Genomic DNA, 19,915 nt, shown 5'->3' with positions numbered 1-19,915 from the left:
GAGAAGCAGGACCTATCGTGACGTCAAAATAGCCATGTGACCAGTCACGTGGCTATTATCTCATTGGCTACAGACTGGTCACATGACTATGACACGTCATGTAGGACCTGCGAGTGCATCTCTCCGGTACACGGTGCACATATGTGTATCGCCGTGTACCGGCGACATGCTCTAGCACACGGTCGACTCCCCGTTCTGTTAGGGACCGGCTGACACAGCCGGTCATTAACGGAGATCACCGTTGCCATAGCAACGCAGTTAGCGGTGACGTCACCGCTAACCGCGGCTCCGGGAGCACCGTTGCTATGGTAACGCGTCTGTCAGCGTTACCGCTAGCAGCCAGCAGTGATCACTCACGGAGTGAAGGCTGCACGCTGCTTCCCGATTGTAGTGAGCATTGTAGTTAGGATGGAGGTTCCCCAGCCCCAAGTGATGCCCCTCACTACAATCGTCACTACTACTACACTAGAAAGAAAGAAGACAGAAGAGCAGGATCGTGGAGGGCTGACAGGGGTAATAAAGATGGAGTCTCTAATGTGTCTGTGTATTTATTTCTATTAAAGTATTTTTTCTCTGTGTGGTGTCTTTTTTTAACCCTTTATTGGAGATTCTTAATGGCCGGGTCAAATGTGCCTGACATTAAGAATCTCTGGCTTAATACTGGCTGGTAAAACAAAGTCAGTATTAACTCATGATTACCCAACAAGCCACCCGGCTCCAGGGCTGTTGGAAGAGTTGGATACAGCGCCAGATGATGGCGCTTCTATGAGAGCGCCATTTTCTGGGACGGCTGCGGACTGAAATCCGCAGCAGAGGCGCCCACAAACCTCGGGCTAACCTGTGCTGCGGATTCCAATCCCCAGCTGCCTAGTTGTACCCGGCTGGACACAAAAATAGGGCGAAGCCCACGTCATTTGTTTTTTAATTATTTCATGAAATAAGTGAAATAATTAAAAAAAACGGGCTTCCCTAAATTTTTGGTTCCCAGCCGGGTACAAATAGGCAACTGGGGGTTGGAGGCAGCCCGTGGCTGCCAGCTGTACCTGGCTAGCATACAAAAATATGGCGAAGCCCACGTCATTTTTTTGGTGGGCAAAAAACTTCTGCATACAGTCCTGGATGGAGTATGCTGAGCCTTGTAGTTCTGCAGCTGCTGTCTGCTCTTCTCCATACAGACAGACAGCAGCTGCAGAACTACAAGGCTCAGCATACTCCATCCAGGACTGTATGCAGAAGTTTTTTGCCCCCTGAAAAAATTATGTGGCTTCGCCATATTTTTGTATGCTAGCCAGGTACAGCAGGCAGGTACGGCTGCCCCCAACCCCCAGTTGCCTATTTGTACCCGGCTGGGAACCAAAAATAAAGGGAAGCCCTTTTTTTATTATTTCATGAATTTCATGAAATAATTAGAAAACAAATGACGTAGGCTTTGCCCCATTTTTGTGTCCAGCCAGGTACAACTAGGCAGCTGGGATTGGAATCCGCACCACCGGTTGGCCTGAGCTTTCTGGGCCCCACTGCTGCGAATTGCAGTCTGCAGCCACCTCAGAAAATGGCATTTTCATAGAAGCGCCATCTTCTGGCGCTGTATCCAACTCTTCCAGCACCTGCCTGCTATACCTGGCTAGCATACAAAAATATGGCGAAGCTCACGTCCTTTTTTTGTAGCTTTTTGGCAAAAAAAAAAAAAATGCTTCCCTGGATTTTCCATTGCCAGTGAAGGTAACACCAAGCAGTGGGGGTTAGCAGCCAGTAGCTGCTTGGATTACCCTTAGCTAGCAATACAAAAAATGCAGTGGGAGCTAACATATATTTTTTTTAATTATTTATTTAAATAACTAAAAATAAAATGGGCTTCCCTGTATTTTGATTGCTGGACATCACAGTGCTGTAAAAATAAATCTTTAAAAAAATGACATAGCGCTCCGCGGTATTTTTGATTCTCAGCGCAGATAAAGCAGACAGCTATGGGTTGCCACCCCCATCTGCCTGCCGTTACCTTGGTTGGCAATCAAAATACAGGGAAGCCCATTAATTTTTTCTATTTAAAAAATAGTTAAAAAAAAAAAATTACGTTGGGTCCCCCCATTTTTGATAGCCAGCTAGGGTAAAGCAGACGGCTGTAGCCTGAAAACCACAGCTGGCAGCTTTACCGTGGTTGGGGATCCAATGTGGAGGTCCCCTCAGGCTCTTTTTTATAATTATTTTATAAATATTAATAATTACACAATAAAAGTAGGGGACCCCCCAAATTGGATCACCAGCCAAGGTAAAGCGGACAGCTGTGGTCTGGTATTCTCAGGGTGGGAAGGTCCATAGTTATTGGGCCTTCACAGCCTAAAAATAGCAGGCCGCAGGCACCCTAGACGTGGCGCATCCACTAGATGCGCCAATCCTGGCGCTTCACCCCAGCTCATCCCGTGCCCTGGTGCAGTGGCAAACGGGGTAATAAATCGGGTTGATACTAGCTGTAAAGTCACCTGAGATCAAGCCCAGCAGTTTGTGATGTCATGGCGTCTATTAGATACCCAACATCATAAACTGTCAGTACTAACAAAAACAAAAAATCGACAAAAGAAATTTATTTGAAAAAACAGTCCCCAAAACATTTCCTCTTTCACCAATTTATTGTAAGAAAAAAAATAAAGGGGTCCCACGACGACTCTGGACCGTCTAGAATATGGGGGGGAGACACTCAGGGAACGTATCCCCCATTTTCTAGGAGTGCGGACCCTTCATGTGAGGAGTGTGGGTGCAATGAATCTGCACTCACTCTCCCCGGGTCCACAGCAGCAGAGTCCATGTCGTAATGGTTGCTACCAAAGCTGCAATGCCCTGCTCATGAGGTAAGGGCATGCCTAATCAGGAGAACTACTGTAGAGGAAGCTCTGCTCACTGGTATATAGGTGCTCAGAGGTAATAATAGATAAAATTAGTGAGTAACCTCGGCACTCTATATCTCCCAGACTAAGTCAGTAAGTCACAACGGATAGTAATGCAAAATCACTCTATATTGGTCCGTATTAAGAAATTTTTTTTTTCATAAGCATATATGTTTTTGTCCAAAAGAAGTTACAAATGACGTTTCGGCCTGAGCCTTCGTCAGATTGGACTTATCTGCATGTAATCATGAAAAATGACAATAATCAGTATCACATAAGAGTGAGAGAACAATAACATAAACTCGAACAATGTAGAGGTACAATTGGGATGCAGCAAAAAAATTGCAACACAGCAAGAAATGAAACACATGATACAAATGTCATAATACAGTACAAGGACAATATAGTAATGACAAATATGGGGTCAGAGTAGGCTTAGACAGCTCTGGTACGAAAGAGATGTCAATCATAAAGTAACATGTGCAGTAGGTGTAGAGCTACACTATGCATGGCAGAGCTAATGGGTAGACCGACCATAGAAAAAGTAGAGAAAAAGTGGAGAAAAAGTGGAGAATAAGTGGAACATAAGAGGAGAAAAAGTGGAGAAAAAGTGGAGAAAAAAGTGGACAAAAAGTGGAGAAAAAGTGGAGAAAAAGTGGAGAAAAAGTGGAGCATAAGAGGAGAAAAAGTGGAGAAAAAAGTGGAGAAAACGTGGAGAAAAAGTGGAGAAAAAGTGGAGAAAAAGTGGAGCATAAGAGGAGAAAAAGTGGAGATTAAGAGGAGAAAAAGTGGAGAAAAAGTGGAGAAAAAGTGGAGAAAAAGTGGAGCATAAAAGGAGAAAAAGTGGAGAAAAAAGTGGAGAAAAAGTGGAGAAAAAGTGGAGAAAAAGTGGAGATTAAGAGGAGAAAAAGTGGAGCATAAGAGGAGAAAAAGTGGAGAAAAAGTGGAGAAAAAGTGGAGAAAAAGTGGAGAATAAGAGGAGAAAAAGTGGAGAAAAAGTGGAGAAAAAGTGGAGAATAAGAGGAGAAAAAGTAGAGAATAAGTGGAGAAAAAAATGGAGAAAAAGTGGAGAAAAAGTGGAGAAAAAGTGGAGCATAAGAGGAAAAAAAGTGGAGAAAAAGTGGAGAAAAAGTGGAGAAAAAGTGGAGCATAAGAGGAGAAAAAGTGGAGAAAAAAGTGGAGAAAAAGTGGAGAAAAAGTGGAGCATAAGAGGAGAAAAAGTGGAGAAAAAAGTGGAGAAAACGTGGAGAAAAAGTGGAGAAAAAGTGGAGAAAAAGTGGAGCATAAGAGGAGAAAAAGTGGAGATTAGGAGGAGAAAAAGTGGAGAAAAAGTGGAGAAAAAGTGGAGAAAAAGTGGAGAAAAAGTGGAGCATAAGAGGAGAAAAAGTGGAGAAAAAAGTGGAGAAAAAGTGGAGCATAAGAGGAGAAAAAGTGGAGATTAAGAGGAGAAAAAGTGGAGCATAAGAGGAGAAAAAGTGGAGAAAAAGTGGAGAAAAAGTGGAGAATAAGAGGAGAAAAAGTGGAGAAAAAGTGGAGAAAAAGTGGAGATTAAGAGGAGAAAAAGTGGAGAAAAAGTGGAGAAAAAGTGGAGCATAAGAGGAGAAAAAGTGGAGAAAAAGTGGAGCATAAGAGGAGAAAAAGTGGAGAAAAAAGTGGAGAAAAAAGTGGAGAAAACGTGGAGAAAACGTGGAGAAAAAGTGGAGAAAAAGTGGAGAAAAAGTGGAGAAAAAGTGGAGCATAAGAGGAGAAAAAGTGGAGATTAAGAGGAGAAAAAGTGGAGAAAAAGTGGAGAAAAAGTGGAGAAAAAGTGGAGAAAAAGTGGAGCATAAGAGGAGAAAAAGTGGAGAAAAAAGTGGAGAAAAAGTGGAGAAAAAGTGGAGAAAAAGTGGAGATTAAGAGGAGAAAAAGTGGAGCATAAGAGGAGAAAAAGTGGAGAAAAAAGTGGAGAAAAAGTGGAGAAAGTGGAGAATAAAATGGAGAAAAAGTGGAGAAAAAGTGGAGAAAAAGTGGAGAATAAGAGGAGAAAAAGTGGAGAAAAAGTGGAGAAAAAGTGGAGAATAAGAGGAGAAAAAGTGGAGAATAAGTGGAGAAAAAAATGGAGAAAAAGTGGAGAAAAAGTGGAGAAAAAGTGGAGCATAAGAGGAGAAAAAGTGGAGAAAAAGTGGAGAAAAAGTGGAGCATAAGAGGAGAAAAAGTGGAGAAAAAAGTGGAGAAAAAGTGGAGAAAAAGTGGAGCATAAGAGGAGAAAAAGTGGAGAAAAAGTGGAGAAAAAGTGGAGCATAAGAGGAGAAAAAGTGGAGAAAAAGTGGAGAAAAAGTGGAGAAAAAGTGGAGCATAAGAGGAGAAAAAGTGGAGAAAAAGTGGAGAAAAAAGTGGAGAAAAAGTGGAGAAAAAGTGGAGAAAAAGTGGAGAAAAAGTGGAGAAAAAGTGGAGATTAAGAGGAGAAAAAGTGGAGAAAAAGTGGAGAAAAAGTGGAGAATAAGAGGAGAAAAAGTGGAGAATAAGTGGAGAAAAAAATGGAGAAAAAGTGAAGAAAAAGTGGAGAGAAAGTGGAGAAAAAAATGGAGAAAAAGTGGAACACCCTTTGGTACCTTTCATGTGGCACTAAGGGGTGCTTAGCTTTGTATTTAGCCAAAAAAATGAAAAAAAAATGACATAGGGTTCCCCCTAGTTTTGTAGCCAGCTAGGGTAAAGCAGACGGCTGCAGCCTGCAGACCACAGCTGGCAACCTCACCTTGGCTGGTAATCCAAAACTGAGGGCACCCCACGCTGTTATTTTAAATTAAATAAATAATTAAAAAAAAAACCACGTAGGGGTCCCCCAAAATTGGATCACCAGCCAAGGTAAAGCAGACAGCTGGGGCCTGATATTCTCAGACTAGGGAGGTCCATGGTTATTGGAATCTCCCCAGCCTAAAAATAGCAGGCCGCAGCCGCCCCAGAAGTGGCGCATCCATTAGATGCGCCAATCCTGGTGCTTCGCCCCAGCTCATCCCGCGCCCTGGTGCGGTGGCAAACGGGGTAATATTTGGGGTTAATACCAGATGTGTAATGTCACCTGGCATCAAGCCCTGGGGTTGGTGAGGTCAGGCGTCTATCAGATACCCGACATCACCAACCCAGTCAGTAATAAAAAAAAAATAGACGACAAACACATTTTTATTTGAAAAAACACTCCCCAAAACATTCCCTCTTTAACCAATTTATTAGATTGAAAAACAAATCCAGGTCTGGTGTAATCCAAGGGGTTGCCATGACGATCCACACTGTCCCAGTCAATGAAGAGCAGGATGTTCCCCATTGGCTGGGAGAGCAGTGCAGTGACCTGAGCTAACATCAATGGGTCAGCCCAGGTCACTGCAGGGGGGTGACAAGTGCTGCTGTCAGCGAGGTACATTACCTGCGCTGATCTCCAGCACACTGACAGCCCCTGTCACTGAGGTCAATGACCGGCGCCTTCACAGCAAGTATCGCGAGAGGTCCGTGACGTCACCGCCAGTGTCAGTCTCGGGTCGGAAGCGATAGGTGATGTGAAAAGCGGCGGCCATGGAGGACAGTGACAGCGCTGAGGTCGGGATGGCGGGACTTCATCACCGCAGGTAAGCCGAGCGAGCGAGCGGGCGGGCGGGCGGGGGGAGGGGAGGGGAGGGGAGGGGGGGGGTGGATGTGTGTGTGTGTGTGTGTGTTTGTGTATGTATGTGTACATGCCGCGGGCAGGAGGGGGTGGAGCGAGCTGAGCGGGAAAGTGTGGGCTTCCTGCACGTAACTAAGATAAACATCGGGTTACTAACCAAAGCGCTTTGCTTGGATACCCGATGTTTATCTTGGTTACCAGCTTGTGGCAGGCTGCCAGCGATGGCTCCTGCACACTGTAGCTGTAAAAAGCCCTGCTTTTTGCTGCTAGAACCGTTCTCGAACATATCTAGAACTATCGAGCTTTTAGCAAAAAGCTCGAGTTCTAGTTCGATCTCGAACAGCCCAAAAATCACTCGAGCCTAGAACTGGAGAACCACGAACCACGAACCGCGCTCAACTCTAGTAACCAGCACTAATGATAGGACCTTCCATGACGTCAAAAAAAGCATGTGACCAGACACGTGTCTATTATCTCATTGGCTACAGACTGGTCACATGGCTTTGACGTCATGCTAGGACCTGTTAGTGCATCTCTCCAGTACGCAGTGATCGTTTGTGTATCTCCGTGTACCGGCGACATGCTCTGGCACACGGTCAACTCCCCGTTCTGCTTCCCCATTCCGTTTTTCACCGGCTGCCACAGCCGGTCAATAACGGAGGTCCGCGTTGCTATAGCAACGCGCCTGTCAGCGGTGACGTCACCGCTTACAGGCACAGCTTCTGGTCACTCACGGAGTGAAAAGACTAAACGGGAACAGCAGCGTCTTCCTCCCATGCAGCGCCGCTGATGTAGCAGAGCTGCATGGGTTGAAGGAGAAAGAAGACAGAAGAGCAGGATCGTGGAGGGATAAGAGGGAGTAATAAACATGGAGTCGCTAAGTGTGTCTGTGTATTTATTTCTATTAAAGTATTTTTTCTCTGTGAGGTTTCTTTTTTTTAACCCTTTATTGGAGATTCTTAATGGCTGGGTCAAACTTGCCTGACATTAAGAATCTCTGACTTCATACTAGCTAGTAAAACCAAGCTAGTATTAACTCATAATTACCCAGCAAGCCACCCGGCTCTAGGGCTGTTGGAAGAGTTGGATACAGAACCAGATGATGGCGCTTCTATGAAATCGTCATTTTCTGGGGCGGCTGCGGACTCCAATTCGCAGCAGAGGGGCCCAGAAAGCTCGGGCTAACCTGTGCTGCGGATTCCAATCCCCAGCTGCCTAGTAATACCTGGCTGGACACAAAAATATGGCAAAGCCCACGTCATTTGTTTTTTAATTATTTCATGTAATAAGTGAAATAATTAAAAAAAACGGGCTTCCCTATATTTTTGGTTTCTAGCCGGGTACAAATAGGCAGCTGGGGGTTGGGAGCCCGTAGCTGCCTGCTGTACCTGGCTAGCATACAAAAACATGGCGAAGCCCACATAATTTTGTGGGGGGTCAAAAAACTCCTGCATACAGTCCTGGATGGAGTATGCTGAGCCTTGTAGTTCTGCAGCTGCTGTCTGTCTGTATGGAGGACAGCAGACAGCAGCTGCAGAACGACAAGGCTCAGCATGCTCCATTCACTAGTGTAAGACCGAAATTCATGGTGTCACGCCAATATTAGACATGGCCACCATGAATTTCTAGTACCGATAAAAAGAACCACAACACACAGAATTTTTTTTTATTATAAATAAAACACAACACAATTAGTGACTCCATCTTTATTGAAATAAAGAACCCCCCTCCGCAGTAATCCTGGCTCAAGGGTCCCGCGCCGCCCAATCCGGATCCAATATCATCTGATCGGTTTGCTGGAAGGCAAAGCGATCAGATGATGTGTCAGGTTCAAGGGCCTGAATCACATGACACAGCAGCTGATTGTATAAACGGCTTTTATATAATCAGCTGATGCATAAGTGCAAAATAAGCAAAACAAACTACACACTTCAGTGCAGACTCCTGACCGACGGCATCAGCTGATTGATTAGCTGGCCGGGCGGTAAAAAGCCAGCCTCACGGCTCGACCTACAGTGTCAGCTGATCCCATCAGGTGACCGCATCAGCTGATCATCGCCAGGTCTGAGAAAGAGAGAGATAGAAAGAAAAGAGAGAGAAAGAGAGGGAGAGAGAAAGAAGAGAGAGAGATAGAGAGAAAGAGAGAAAGAAGAGAGAGAGAAAGAGAGAAAGAGAGAAAGAAGAGAGGGAGAGAGAGAAAGAAGAGAGAGAAAGGAGAGAAATAAAGGAGAGGGAGAAAGGAGAGAGAGAAAGGAGAAAAAGAGAGAGAGAAAAAAAAAAGGAGAGAGAAAGAGAGAGAAATAAAGGAGAGAGAGAACGGAGAGAGAGAAAGGAAGAAAGGAGAGAAAGAAAGGAGAGAGAGAGAAAGGAGAGAGAAAGGAGAGAGATAGAAAGGAGAGAGAGAAAGAAAGGAGAGAGAGAGAAAGGAGAGAGAGAGAAAGAGAGAGAGAAAGAAAGGAGAGAGAGAAAGGAGAAAGAGAGAAAGGAGAGCGAGAGAGAAAGGAGAGAAAGAAAGGAGAGAGAGAAAGGAGAGAGAGAGAAAGGAGAGAAAGAAAGGAGAGAGAGAGAAATGAGAAAAAGAAAGGAGAGAGAGAAAGGAGAGAAAGAAAGGAGAGAAAAAGGAGAGACAGAAAGGAGAGAGAGAAAGGAGAGAGAGAAAGAAAGGAGAGAGAGAAAGGAGAGAGAGAGAGAGAAAGAAGAGAGAGACAGCTGATGTTCGGCTCCTCCCCTCAGTGCTTAATTAAATTATAATTATAAATATATTATAAATATAATTTAAAATTAAAAAATTTTTTTTTTACTGGGACGAGTACTCACGACCAAATACTTCTTATGCGAGCGCTCTATCCACTCAGCTACTGTTTCTAATGATAAAGATAGGCAGATTTGGTAATCTTGACTTCTGCATTGCTGAAGTCTCTGCCGAATGCGCGATTCACTTGATTGCTACGTGGAGCTGATACAGAGCACTCGTGTTCTGTAGCAGAGCTGCAGTGTCGTGTGGATTACTTCGGACCTGGAGGGGTATTTGGTAATTAATAAAGGGGTGACATAGGGTTTTTTTGTCTTTTATTCCAAATAAAGGATTTTTCGCGGTGTGTTTTTCTTTACTTTCACTTTCATGTTGATCATAGAAGGTGTCTCGGGGAGACGCCTGGCATGATCAACCCCGTTATCACCCCGATTGCCACCGCACCAGGGCAATTCGGGAAGAGCTGGGTAGAGTCCGGGACTGTCGCATCCAATGGATGCGGCTATTCCGGCCGGCTGTTGGATGATATTGTTACGGTGGTGGGCTCCCCATACCATGGCGCTCCCTATCCTGACAATACCAGCCTCAGCCGTGTTGCTTTATCCTGGCTGGTATCAAATATGTGGGAACCGCACTTTTTTTTTATTATTTATTTATTTATTTATTTTACTGCACGATATAGACCCGCCCGGCGGCTGTGATTGGTTGCAGTGAGACAGCTGTCACTCAGCTTGGGGAAGTGTCTCACTGCAACCAATCATAGGCGCCGGTGGGCGGGGAAAGCACGGAATAACTAATTGACTAATGAAGCGGCAGCCATTTTCTAAAGAGGAAAAGACACCGCAGATTTGTGACAGACGTGGAGCGAGGCGCCAGTGATCGGTGAGTAGGAAAGGGAGAGGGATTGTGCTGGGGACGCAGGACGCATGCAGATAGCAACATGTGCACATAGCCTTACTGTGAAAAGCCACGTTTATGTTGATCGAACCATTCTCGAACCTAACTCGAACTGTCGAGCTTTTAGCAAAAAGCTCGAGTTCGATCTCGAGCACCCCCCAAAATCACTCGAACATGAAATTGGCGAACCTCGAACATCGCTCAACTCTACTGCACACATCCCTACACTACAGCCCTCATCATCATCGCACACATTCCGATATTACCGCCCACATCATCACCACACACATCCCGACACTACAGCTCTCATCATCACCGCACACATCCCAACACTACAGCCCTCATCATCACCGCACACATCCCGACATTACTGCCCTCACCTTCACCACACACATCCCGACACTACAGCCTTCATCATCACCGCACACATCCCGACATTACCGCCCACATCCCTACACTGCCGCCCACATCACCGCACACTTCCCGACATTACCGCATACATCACCGCACACATCCCGACACTACCACCCTCATCTTCACCGCACACATCCCAACACTACAGCCCTCATCATCACCGCACACATCCCGACATTACCACCCCCATCCCCACACTGCCGCTCACATAACCGCACACATTCCGACATTACCGCCTACATCATCGCACACATTCCGACACTACTGCCCTTATCTTAACTGCACACATCCCGACACTACAGCCCACATCATCACCGCACACACACTGGCGCTTCCGCACCCATCATCCCCGCACATACACACCGGCATTACCTCAGTGACGTCCCCGCTGACAGCGCAATTCACTTCAGTTGCTGCATGGAGCTCACAGGAGCGGCGATGTTCTACTGCCGTTTCTGTCAGCTTCATGTAGCAGAGCTGGATGCGTCGCGGGACCTAGTGTGGATTACGCCGGCCCTGAAGGGGTATTTGGGGATTTTAATAAAGTGGTGAAAGAGGGTGTTTTTTGTCTTTTATTCCAAATAAAGGATTTTTTCAGGTGTATGTGTTTATTTACTTTCACTTACAGGTTAATCATGGAAGGTATCTCGGGGAGACGCCTGCCATGATTAACCTAGCACTTAGTGGCAGCTCTGGGCTGCTGCCATTAACCCCTTATTACCCTGTTTGCCACCGCACCAGGGCAATTCGGGATGAGCCGGGTAGAGTCCCAGGACTGTCGCATCTAATGGATGCGGCAATTCAGGGCGGCTTCTGGCTGATATTATTAGGCTGGGGGACTCCCCATAACGTGGGGCTCCCCATCCTGAGAATACCAACCTTCAGCCGCGTGGCTTTACCTTGGCTGGTATCAAAATTGGGGGGGACCGCACGCTGTTGTTTTTAAATTTTTTATTTATTTATTGTACTGCACGATATAGACCTGCCCACTGGCGGCTGTGATTGGTTGCAGTGAGACAGCTGTCACTCAGCGTGGGGGTGGGTCTGATTGCAACCAATCATAGGCACCGGTGGGCGGGGAAAGCAGGGAATACCAGATTGAATAATGAACGGCCGGTATTTTCAAAAGAGGAAAAGCCGCCGGAGCAGTGTGACAGCCGTGCAGCGCCGCGCCGGTGATCGGGGATCGGTGAGTATGAGAGAGGGGGAGAGGCTGACCGACGGACAGAGAGAGGGACAGACAAAGAGAGAGACCGACCAATGGACAGAGAGACAGACAGAGCGATCAACTGACAGAGAAAGAGACCGACTGACAGACAGAGGGAGAGTCACTGACATCCACAGAAAGAGATTGACCGACATTGACAGAGAGAGACTGAAAAGACCTGCATTTTGCTTGTCAAAAAAGCATGCGGAACGCAACAAAAGTGCAGTCCAAGTGCATTTTGGTTGCGTTTTGACACACATCATTGATTTCAATGGGTGGAGAACGCAGCTACAATGCGCAAAAGAAGTGACATTCTGTTTTTTTTTCCGCAGTGATTTTGGGCATCTAAAATGCTGCGTTTACAAACACAATGTGTGCATTGATTTTCCGGCTTTCTCATAGACTTTGCTGGGGAAGCTGAACGCAAGCAATTTGTCACTGAAAACACTGCAGTTCAAAACGCAGCATTTAAAACGCAACGTGCGCACATAGCCTTATTCTTTGTACATGCTGTTCTGGGCACGGGGTTTGGGATTAGCTGCTAGAGGGCTACTTATGTCAGCCAGTGTGCTCCATGCTTTATTTACACAACAGGTTTTCACCCCTGTGAACCTCTGTTTTGTTTCACCCTGGGGTGGCAAATTCTCAATCTACATACATCTTTGCCTCTTGTGTTTGCAACAATATATGCCATCAATTTAATTGGGATATTCTCTATGTATTCGTGCCTTGTGATGCACACTGGTTGGTACTATCCAAAACCTCTCCCCCACTCCCTTGTTTATTGATATACTGTCAGGACACCGCCTTGGTCAGTACTTGGGTTGCAGCTTGCCTTCTACAACCCTTCACATTTAACATTGCATGTTGGCACAGGGATTCATGTCATTGTAATCATTACTGGTGTATTATTTTACATGTTACAATTGGGGTTCTTCATGCTCAGGGTGAACTGACCCTTCTTTGTCTGTTGTACAATTTTTGATTGTTTTTAATATCCGTTTTTAGTACGTAATAAAGGTGCCTGTTAAATTATAGTAGATTGGTGTGTATCTGATTTATTTGCAGTAGCTTTCCCCTTTTGTGCTATCTCACCCCCATTTGGCATCTGGATTTCAAAGTTTTCTGTATCCTCAAGTGTCAGATAGAATTGAGTACGTATGAGTCGCATCATCACTAATTCTCAACAGTGGTACTACCCATCTCCTGCTGAACACAGCATGAGGGACCAGTATATGTTATACACAATATTTACAACATTTAAAAAGATACATTTTCCTTACTACTTGATCCATACTCAGCGGTAACCACTGAGTGGAGCCAAATGACGCGCCCGTTCGGCTCTGTTGCATCTTATCTTTACTGTTATACATACAAAACGTATTTACACCATCTGCATAGAAGATGGCGCTATTCATGTCCTCCTACACCAGCACAGATAAAGCATACTGCTACAGGCTGCAGTCCCCAGCTGGGCGCTTATCTTGGCTGTGTAACAAAATAAAAGGAACCGCATCTGGCCTTTTTTAAATTATTTAAATAAATAATTTAAAAAAACCTGTGTGCGACCCCCCAATTTTGATACCCAGCCATGATAACGCCCAACAGCTGGTGGCTGGTAATCTCAGGCTGGTTAGACCTATGCTTATTGCCCCCCAGCCTAAAAGTAGCAACCTGCAGCTTCCCAAAATTGTTGCATTCATTTGATGTGACAATCCCAGCACTTTACTCAGCATTTTCCGATTGCTTTGGTACGGTGGCAATTTGGGTAATAAGTTAGTAGCAGCTGCGTCTATGAGACTCCCGATTACTAATCTGTAAGTAAAAAGAAATAAACACAGACACTGAATAAATCCTTTATTTGAAATAAAGTGCAAAAAATACCTCATTCACCACTTTATTAACCCCAAAAGGCCCAGGTCTGACATAATCCACACGAGGTTGCACAATGATTCCAGCTCTGCTACATCTGAACTGACAGCATGAGGTCATAGAACAATGACAGCCTGCTGTGAGCATCAGGCAGAGACTGAGCCATGCGATCAATGGTGATGTCACTCAGGTTAGTTGCGGTCACAGCTAGAGGAATGTAAGTCTAATGAAATCATATCTTGTGGATATGACATGGTATGTTATATAATTATACAATTTGGGAATATTAAATTTTGCATATTAGTTGATTTATTACTATATAATTGAAATGTTATTGTTACCAATATGAATATGGGAACTTTGCATCTTGTTTGTTGCTTGAGAAAGGCTATATTTTTTTTTTATCTATCTATCTATCTATCTATCTATCTATCTATCTACACAGTTTTTTGTAGATCTACAGAAAGATTCAATATTATTTCAATATACACTTCCTAATGCTTAGAAGAATCTGAGAATGATGCTGAATTGTAAGTACCACGGCTGTCTGTTCTAATTAAAATTTAAATTGAAATCCAGGTTCTAATGAAGAAAAGCATAGTTTTGAGTCTAGAGGGAACAGCCTTGGGTTGATTTGAAAGCTAGACACAGAACCTCAACCAATTCACTTGGGCATAAATTTTAACTGACAATTCTTACAGTGAGTATCAATATTTGCAATGGTTTAGGGAAATATTTCAATCGGTTTTGCCTGAATATGTAGTCATTGGACAAAAACAAAACATGATTATCAAGCCACTAAAAAAGTTTTTTTTCTCCATATGACATTTCTAAGAGTTTTTTAGCCAGCTGGTATAAGATTGGTTTCATTTGTTTGCTAAAGGAAATGTTTAATCTTAATTTTTAGCTTTTTAATCAATTTTAATTTTCTATATACGCACTCTAGAAACATTGTATTGAACTGAACAGTGGTGCAAACAGAGAACAACACAAGATCAATAAGGTTCTGGAAGCTGTAAGGTGGGAAGACTAAAATAAAAGATATTCATTTGGGACCTCCATGATATTGATTGATAATCCCTTATAATATCCCTAGGATAGAATGATTTGTTATTGGATTGGACAATGCTCTAACCTCCTGGACACATGGCTGATCTGCACAGTAATGGATGAGTTGCACCCCTGTTGATTAAGCTTTGATGACCTATCTTAAGAATTGCATTGTTATTCCCTGTGGGCCAGCATTGCACTGAAATGTGTACTGGTGGTGATTGAATGCAATGCACAATATGGTAGGATAGCTTTTTACTTTTTGATCCTGAGATTAGGCTATCAATGTCAATAACTAAGAAAACCACTTTAGATTACATTAAATATAAAGCAAAAAAATGCACTGTTAAGCTGGGTTTACACACTGAAACTTTCTAGCGATCCCACCAGCGATCCCAACCTGGCCGGGATCGCTACAAAGTCTCCGGTGAGCTGTCAAACAGGCAAACCTGGCCAACGACGCAACAGCGATCTGGACCTGCAGAACGACCTAGCTAGTCATTGGGGACTTTGTAAAGCAGCTATTTGAAAGGGAAGTCGCTAACGAAGTCGCTGTAAAGTCCCCTTTACACACTGAAACTTTCTAGCGATCATGCTGCACAGCGGGAAACAAAGGACCAAAGAATGGTCCTGAACGATTTGTAGCGATGACAACTTCACAGCAGGGGCCAGGTCGCTGATGTGTTTCACACACTGCAATGTCGCTGGGGAGGTCGCTGTAACGTCACAAAAATGGTGACATTACAGCGATGTCGTTTGCGATGTTGTAGTGTGTAAAGCCACCTTTACACGTGTTGTGTGTGTGTGTGTGTGATATCTCAAAAGAAGACGTAGACCATGACATTTACACAGATCAGATCTTCTGAGACATACATTACAATCACTGGTGAAGATCATTTGAATCAAATGTGATGTTGTATACTCGTATATTTTTAGCTGAAAACGATTAATTATGATAATATTAATCTACTACAATGAGAACTTTGTGTAAATCAATGGTTTAACCTACCTTTAGGTTATCCGGAAGTTCAGCTCTTCCCGCATAACCTGGGTTCATGGTGATAAATACTGTACATGATGAATCTAAACGTATTTCAGTACCTTCAAACACAAAAGTCTGAACTTGCTCTGATATAGCCCGTTGAATTGTTTGAATTTGTTGAGCAACTACAGAGAGTACCTTAAAGGAATATAAGGGAATATGAGATTAAAAAGTACATTCACCATATACAATGTTAAACTTAGAGAGATGCATAGATGAAAAAAATACATTTCTTGTCAATATAATTATTGGTGGCAGAGAATTTGGGGTATATTATATGTCAACAATCTAAGATCCAGTTCATACATTGGAAAGAATTTGGTTCGCTGCATGAACATGAGCTATTCCAAGTTCCCTTCAGATTACTGGGAACCTTACAAAAATGTCTGCAACAAATTTGCCACATTCAAATACACTTTAAAGTCTCATATATAACCTAAAACTAAGAAAAGCATCTAAAAGTAATTTAAGAGGTCTGTGACATTTTAGGTTACTTGGAACATGTTGAGAAATACATTATAGGATATGAATTTTATTATTCTTTACCCAAATGCATGATTTTGGAGCTAAAAGTACTTTTTTGGAATTGGATCTCTGTATTCGTTTTGCACTGTTGGGCTTTTCAGGCTGTTTGCCACCAAATTTTTCAGTGAATGCAATCTGATGGTTAATGTGTAACTCTTTTATGTCTTTTTATGATCTCCTTCCTAGTTATCTATGATGACAGACCACATTAAAGCTGAGCTAAACTTTCATATAAAGCTAAACCAGGTCAGAGTAATTTAGTAAAAGAGAAATAAAATAATTACAAATGATGTCAGAATGGATTGACTGACAGATAGAGATGAGCGGATTGTTTTACGTGATTTCGCATGCTGTATAGGCGTTGTATGATATTCTAGTTAGTCATCATAAGTCGAGCCTGGTACCTAGAAATTTGTGGAGCTCTTGTTCATGTCATGAAACCATTTGGTCTTTGACCAAGGATATGGGGTTAATCTACAAGTTAATAGTGTTCTAAACCTACCTGTCACCTATATTGAAAGTCTGGCTGTCAGGAGGAAATTAACTTTATTCCTCCTGGCAGTATATGGTTTTCAGTCATAGAGTAAGTGCATACAGTGAGCGGAAGCTGTAACCACACCTTCTGCACTGACTCATAGCAACTCTGTATTAGAGCTAGCTGTAAATTAGTGCCGAAGGCATGGTTATAGTGTCCGCTCACTGTATACTGAGCGGTGATAGAAACCGTATCAGTGTCTCCTTAATGACTGAAAATCAAACACTGCCAGGAGAAATCAAGTTCATTTGTCAATGGGCTCTCTTAGTGTGGGTGCCAAGCATGTTCACAATGCCATTTAACTGCAGACTAACCCCATATATGCAGGTTATTAGCATTTTTTACATAACAGGTTCTCTTTAATTCATTCTGTCTAAATAGCAGTACTTTTCCTTTTAAGTCCTCTATTATTGGGAAAAAAAACCTACACATATTTGTTATCACCACAACTTTAACATCCAAAATTATTAAAGTGTCTTATTATTTAAGATCGATTTTTTTCTTTAAACAGAATTGCTGTTTTGTGGTGAAATTGCAAAAAAAATTGAATAAAAAGTTATTGAAAATTCACAAGCCCCATATTATAACAGCTAAAATGAAAAACAAACCTATAAATATAATTAAAAAATAATAAAATGTATGGCTTTTAAAATATGGCAACACAATTTTATTATTATTATGGGACTCTATTGTGAGAAGGTTGTAATTACAAACAAACTATATTTGAGTGGTATTGCTGTCTCCACAATGATCCAAATCATAAAATGAGCATTCAATTATTACAACCCATTAAACACCATAAAAAAGCTGGAATTGCTTTTTTGTGATATTTTCACTTAAAGTGTAACCATTATTTTCATTTTTATTTCATAAATCAATAGTACATTGAAACTAAGCAACTTTGTAATATATGTTATCATACACATTTTGTTCTTTCTCTGACAGAACTGATCAGTCATTATTAGAGTTGATCGAACCCGCCAAAAACCGGGACCGATGGATCCCAGCCAGATTTTAAAAAGAGTCTGCTCCGCTCCGGAATCCGGTGTCCGTATAAGTCCATGGGGATCGGAATCCGGAGATTAAAAACGTTTGTGGAGGGGATAGGAGGGTAGGAGCGAGGGCGGCATATTCACCAAGGCGGTGTCATGGCGCAACACTCCTTCCTGGTCACGCTTTTTCCTTCCGGAGCTGACAATTCAATATTCACTACTTTGCCTGCCCACCGACACGTGTAACTGGCTGCTGTTAGACGCCCTCCACCCTGAGTGGCAGCATGTCAGATAAGTGCAACCAATCACAGGCGCCAGGACGAGGAAAGCAGTGTATCCCTCGCAAGTGTGACTCCGACATTTTTTTTTCATTTAAATATTTTTTAAAAAAAACGATGTGCGATCCCCTCTAATTTTCATCCCCAGCCATGATAGCGCCGGCTGAAAGCTGGTATATTCCAGCCCGCAGCCGCCCGGTATTGCCGCATCTATTAGATGTGATAATCCCAGTTCGATACTGGCCATTCCCATTTGCCTGATGCGGTGCCAATTGGGGTAATAAGGGGTTAATAGCAGCGCACAGCTGCTACTAAGTAAAAGTTATCTTCCAGGCAGCATCCACCCCATAGCCTGGAAGAGCTAATTTATATAAAATGATAAAAGAAATGTTTCCACAACAAGGCATCTGATGTGAGACAAAAAAGTAAGACTATTGTCAGCATTCTATAACCTGTATGCCCATATTATTGGTGTAAAAAGGTCAAAGTGCTGACAAATTCCCTTAAAGTACACCTGAGGTCAGTTCACCTAAGGTCACAGCTTGGATACCTCGAGAACCCCAGCTATGACCACAGGTAAACTCTTTGAACTCAATGCCAGATTACCAGATAAAGAGATGTGAACACATTGAGTACTTGATACCGTGTGAACCCCATCTGTGACAAGAGATAAATTTATTGACCATCACCACTCACAGATGCGGCTCCATCAGTGTTTCCCTGATGCCGCAATGACAGTCACATGTTCTAATGTAACTGCGCACTGCGACCTCAGATGTGGCAGAGCCAGGATCATGGTGGGATGTTGTGCTGAGGATTATGTCAAACCTGCAGGGGTGTTTTGAGGGTTAATAAATTGGAGAAAAAGAGTGTTTTTTGTTTTTAGTTCTTTTGTCTTACAGGGTTAGTAATGGGGGGTCTCATATACCCCTACACATTACTAAACCAGGGCTTGATGACAGCTGTGATTGACAGCTATCATTAACTCCTTATATTACCCCAATTGTCATCGCACCAGGGAAATCAGGAAGGGCTGTATAAAGCGTTTGTATTAGTGCATCTAATGGGTGCGCCAACTCTGGGGTGGTTGCTTACTTGCATTTTGAGGCTCGAGAGGGCCCAATAACTGTGGGCTTCCCCATTCAGAGAATACCAGCCCCCAGCTGTCCACTTTATATTCGTTGGGTATTAAAATTGAAGGGGACTATACAACGCTTTTCTAAGTTACTGCAGCCTCAAGCTGTCTGCTTTATTTACAATTTACACGGGACATCAAAATATGGAGGACCCTGTGCCATTTTATCCAATAAGTTATTTATTTTAACATTTCACTTTTGGGATCCAGACAGCTAGTGTAAGGGCAGCTAGTCACAGACTCTGGTACACATGGTGGGTGGGTTGAAGCGGCAATCGGGAAGAGCCGAATAAAGCACCAGAATTAGTGCATCTAATAGATGCGTCAATTCTGGGATGGCTATTGGCTGCTATTTTAGTCTGGGGAGGGCCCAATAACAATCGACCTTTGCAGCCTAAGAATACCAGGCCACAACCTTCTGCTTTATTATGGCTTGGTATCAAAATTGAGGGAACTCTCACAACGTCTTTTTTTAATTATTTATTTAAATAATTTTAAAAACACATAGGATCCCTTTTTTTCTACACAGCCAAGATAACGTACAACGCTGGGAGCTGCAACCTCTAACTGTCTGCTTTATCTACACTGGGTATCAAAATATGGGTACATTTTTCTTATTATTTATTTATTTTTACCCCTAACTTCAGAGATGCAGACAGCTACTGTGAATGCAAATAATCACAGACACTGGCACTGAGGG

General features: G+C 43.2%; 1 protein-coding gene across 1 annotated transcript in view; it reads right to left on the bottom strand.

The window, feature by feature from the left end:
• Positions 1-19,915, bottom strand: part of LOC142302376 (dynein axonemal heavy chain 3-like) — a 2,626,214-nt gene that overhangs the window by 1,630,234 nt on the left and 976,065 nt on the right. The window contains exon 31 of the mRNA XM_075343433.1: positions 15,718-15,888. Coding sequence (XP_075199548.1) covers positions 15,718-15,888 — 171 coding nt within the window. The remainder of the gene's footprint in view (positions 1-15,717; positions 15,889-19,915) is intronic.

The sequence above is a fragment of the Anomaloglossus baeobatrachus genome, chromosome 4 (genome assembly GCF_048569485.1).
Source record: "Anomaloglossus baeobatrachus isolate aAnoBae1 chromosome 4, aAnoBae1.hap1, whole genome shotgun sequence".
Classification (NCBI taxonomy): Eukaryota; Metazoa; Chordata; class Amphibia; order Anura; family Aromobatidae; genus Anomaloglossus; species Anomaloglossus baeobatrachus.
This window is presented reverse-complemented; position numbering and strand designations above follow the sequence as displayed.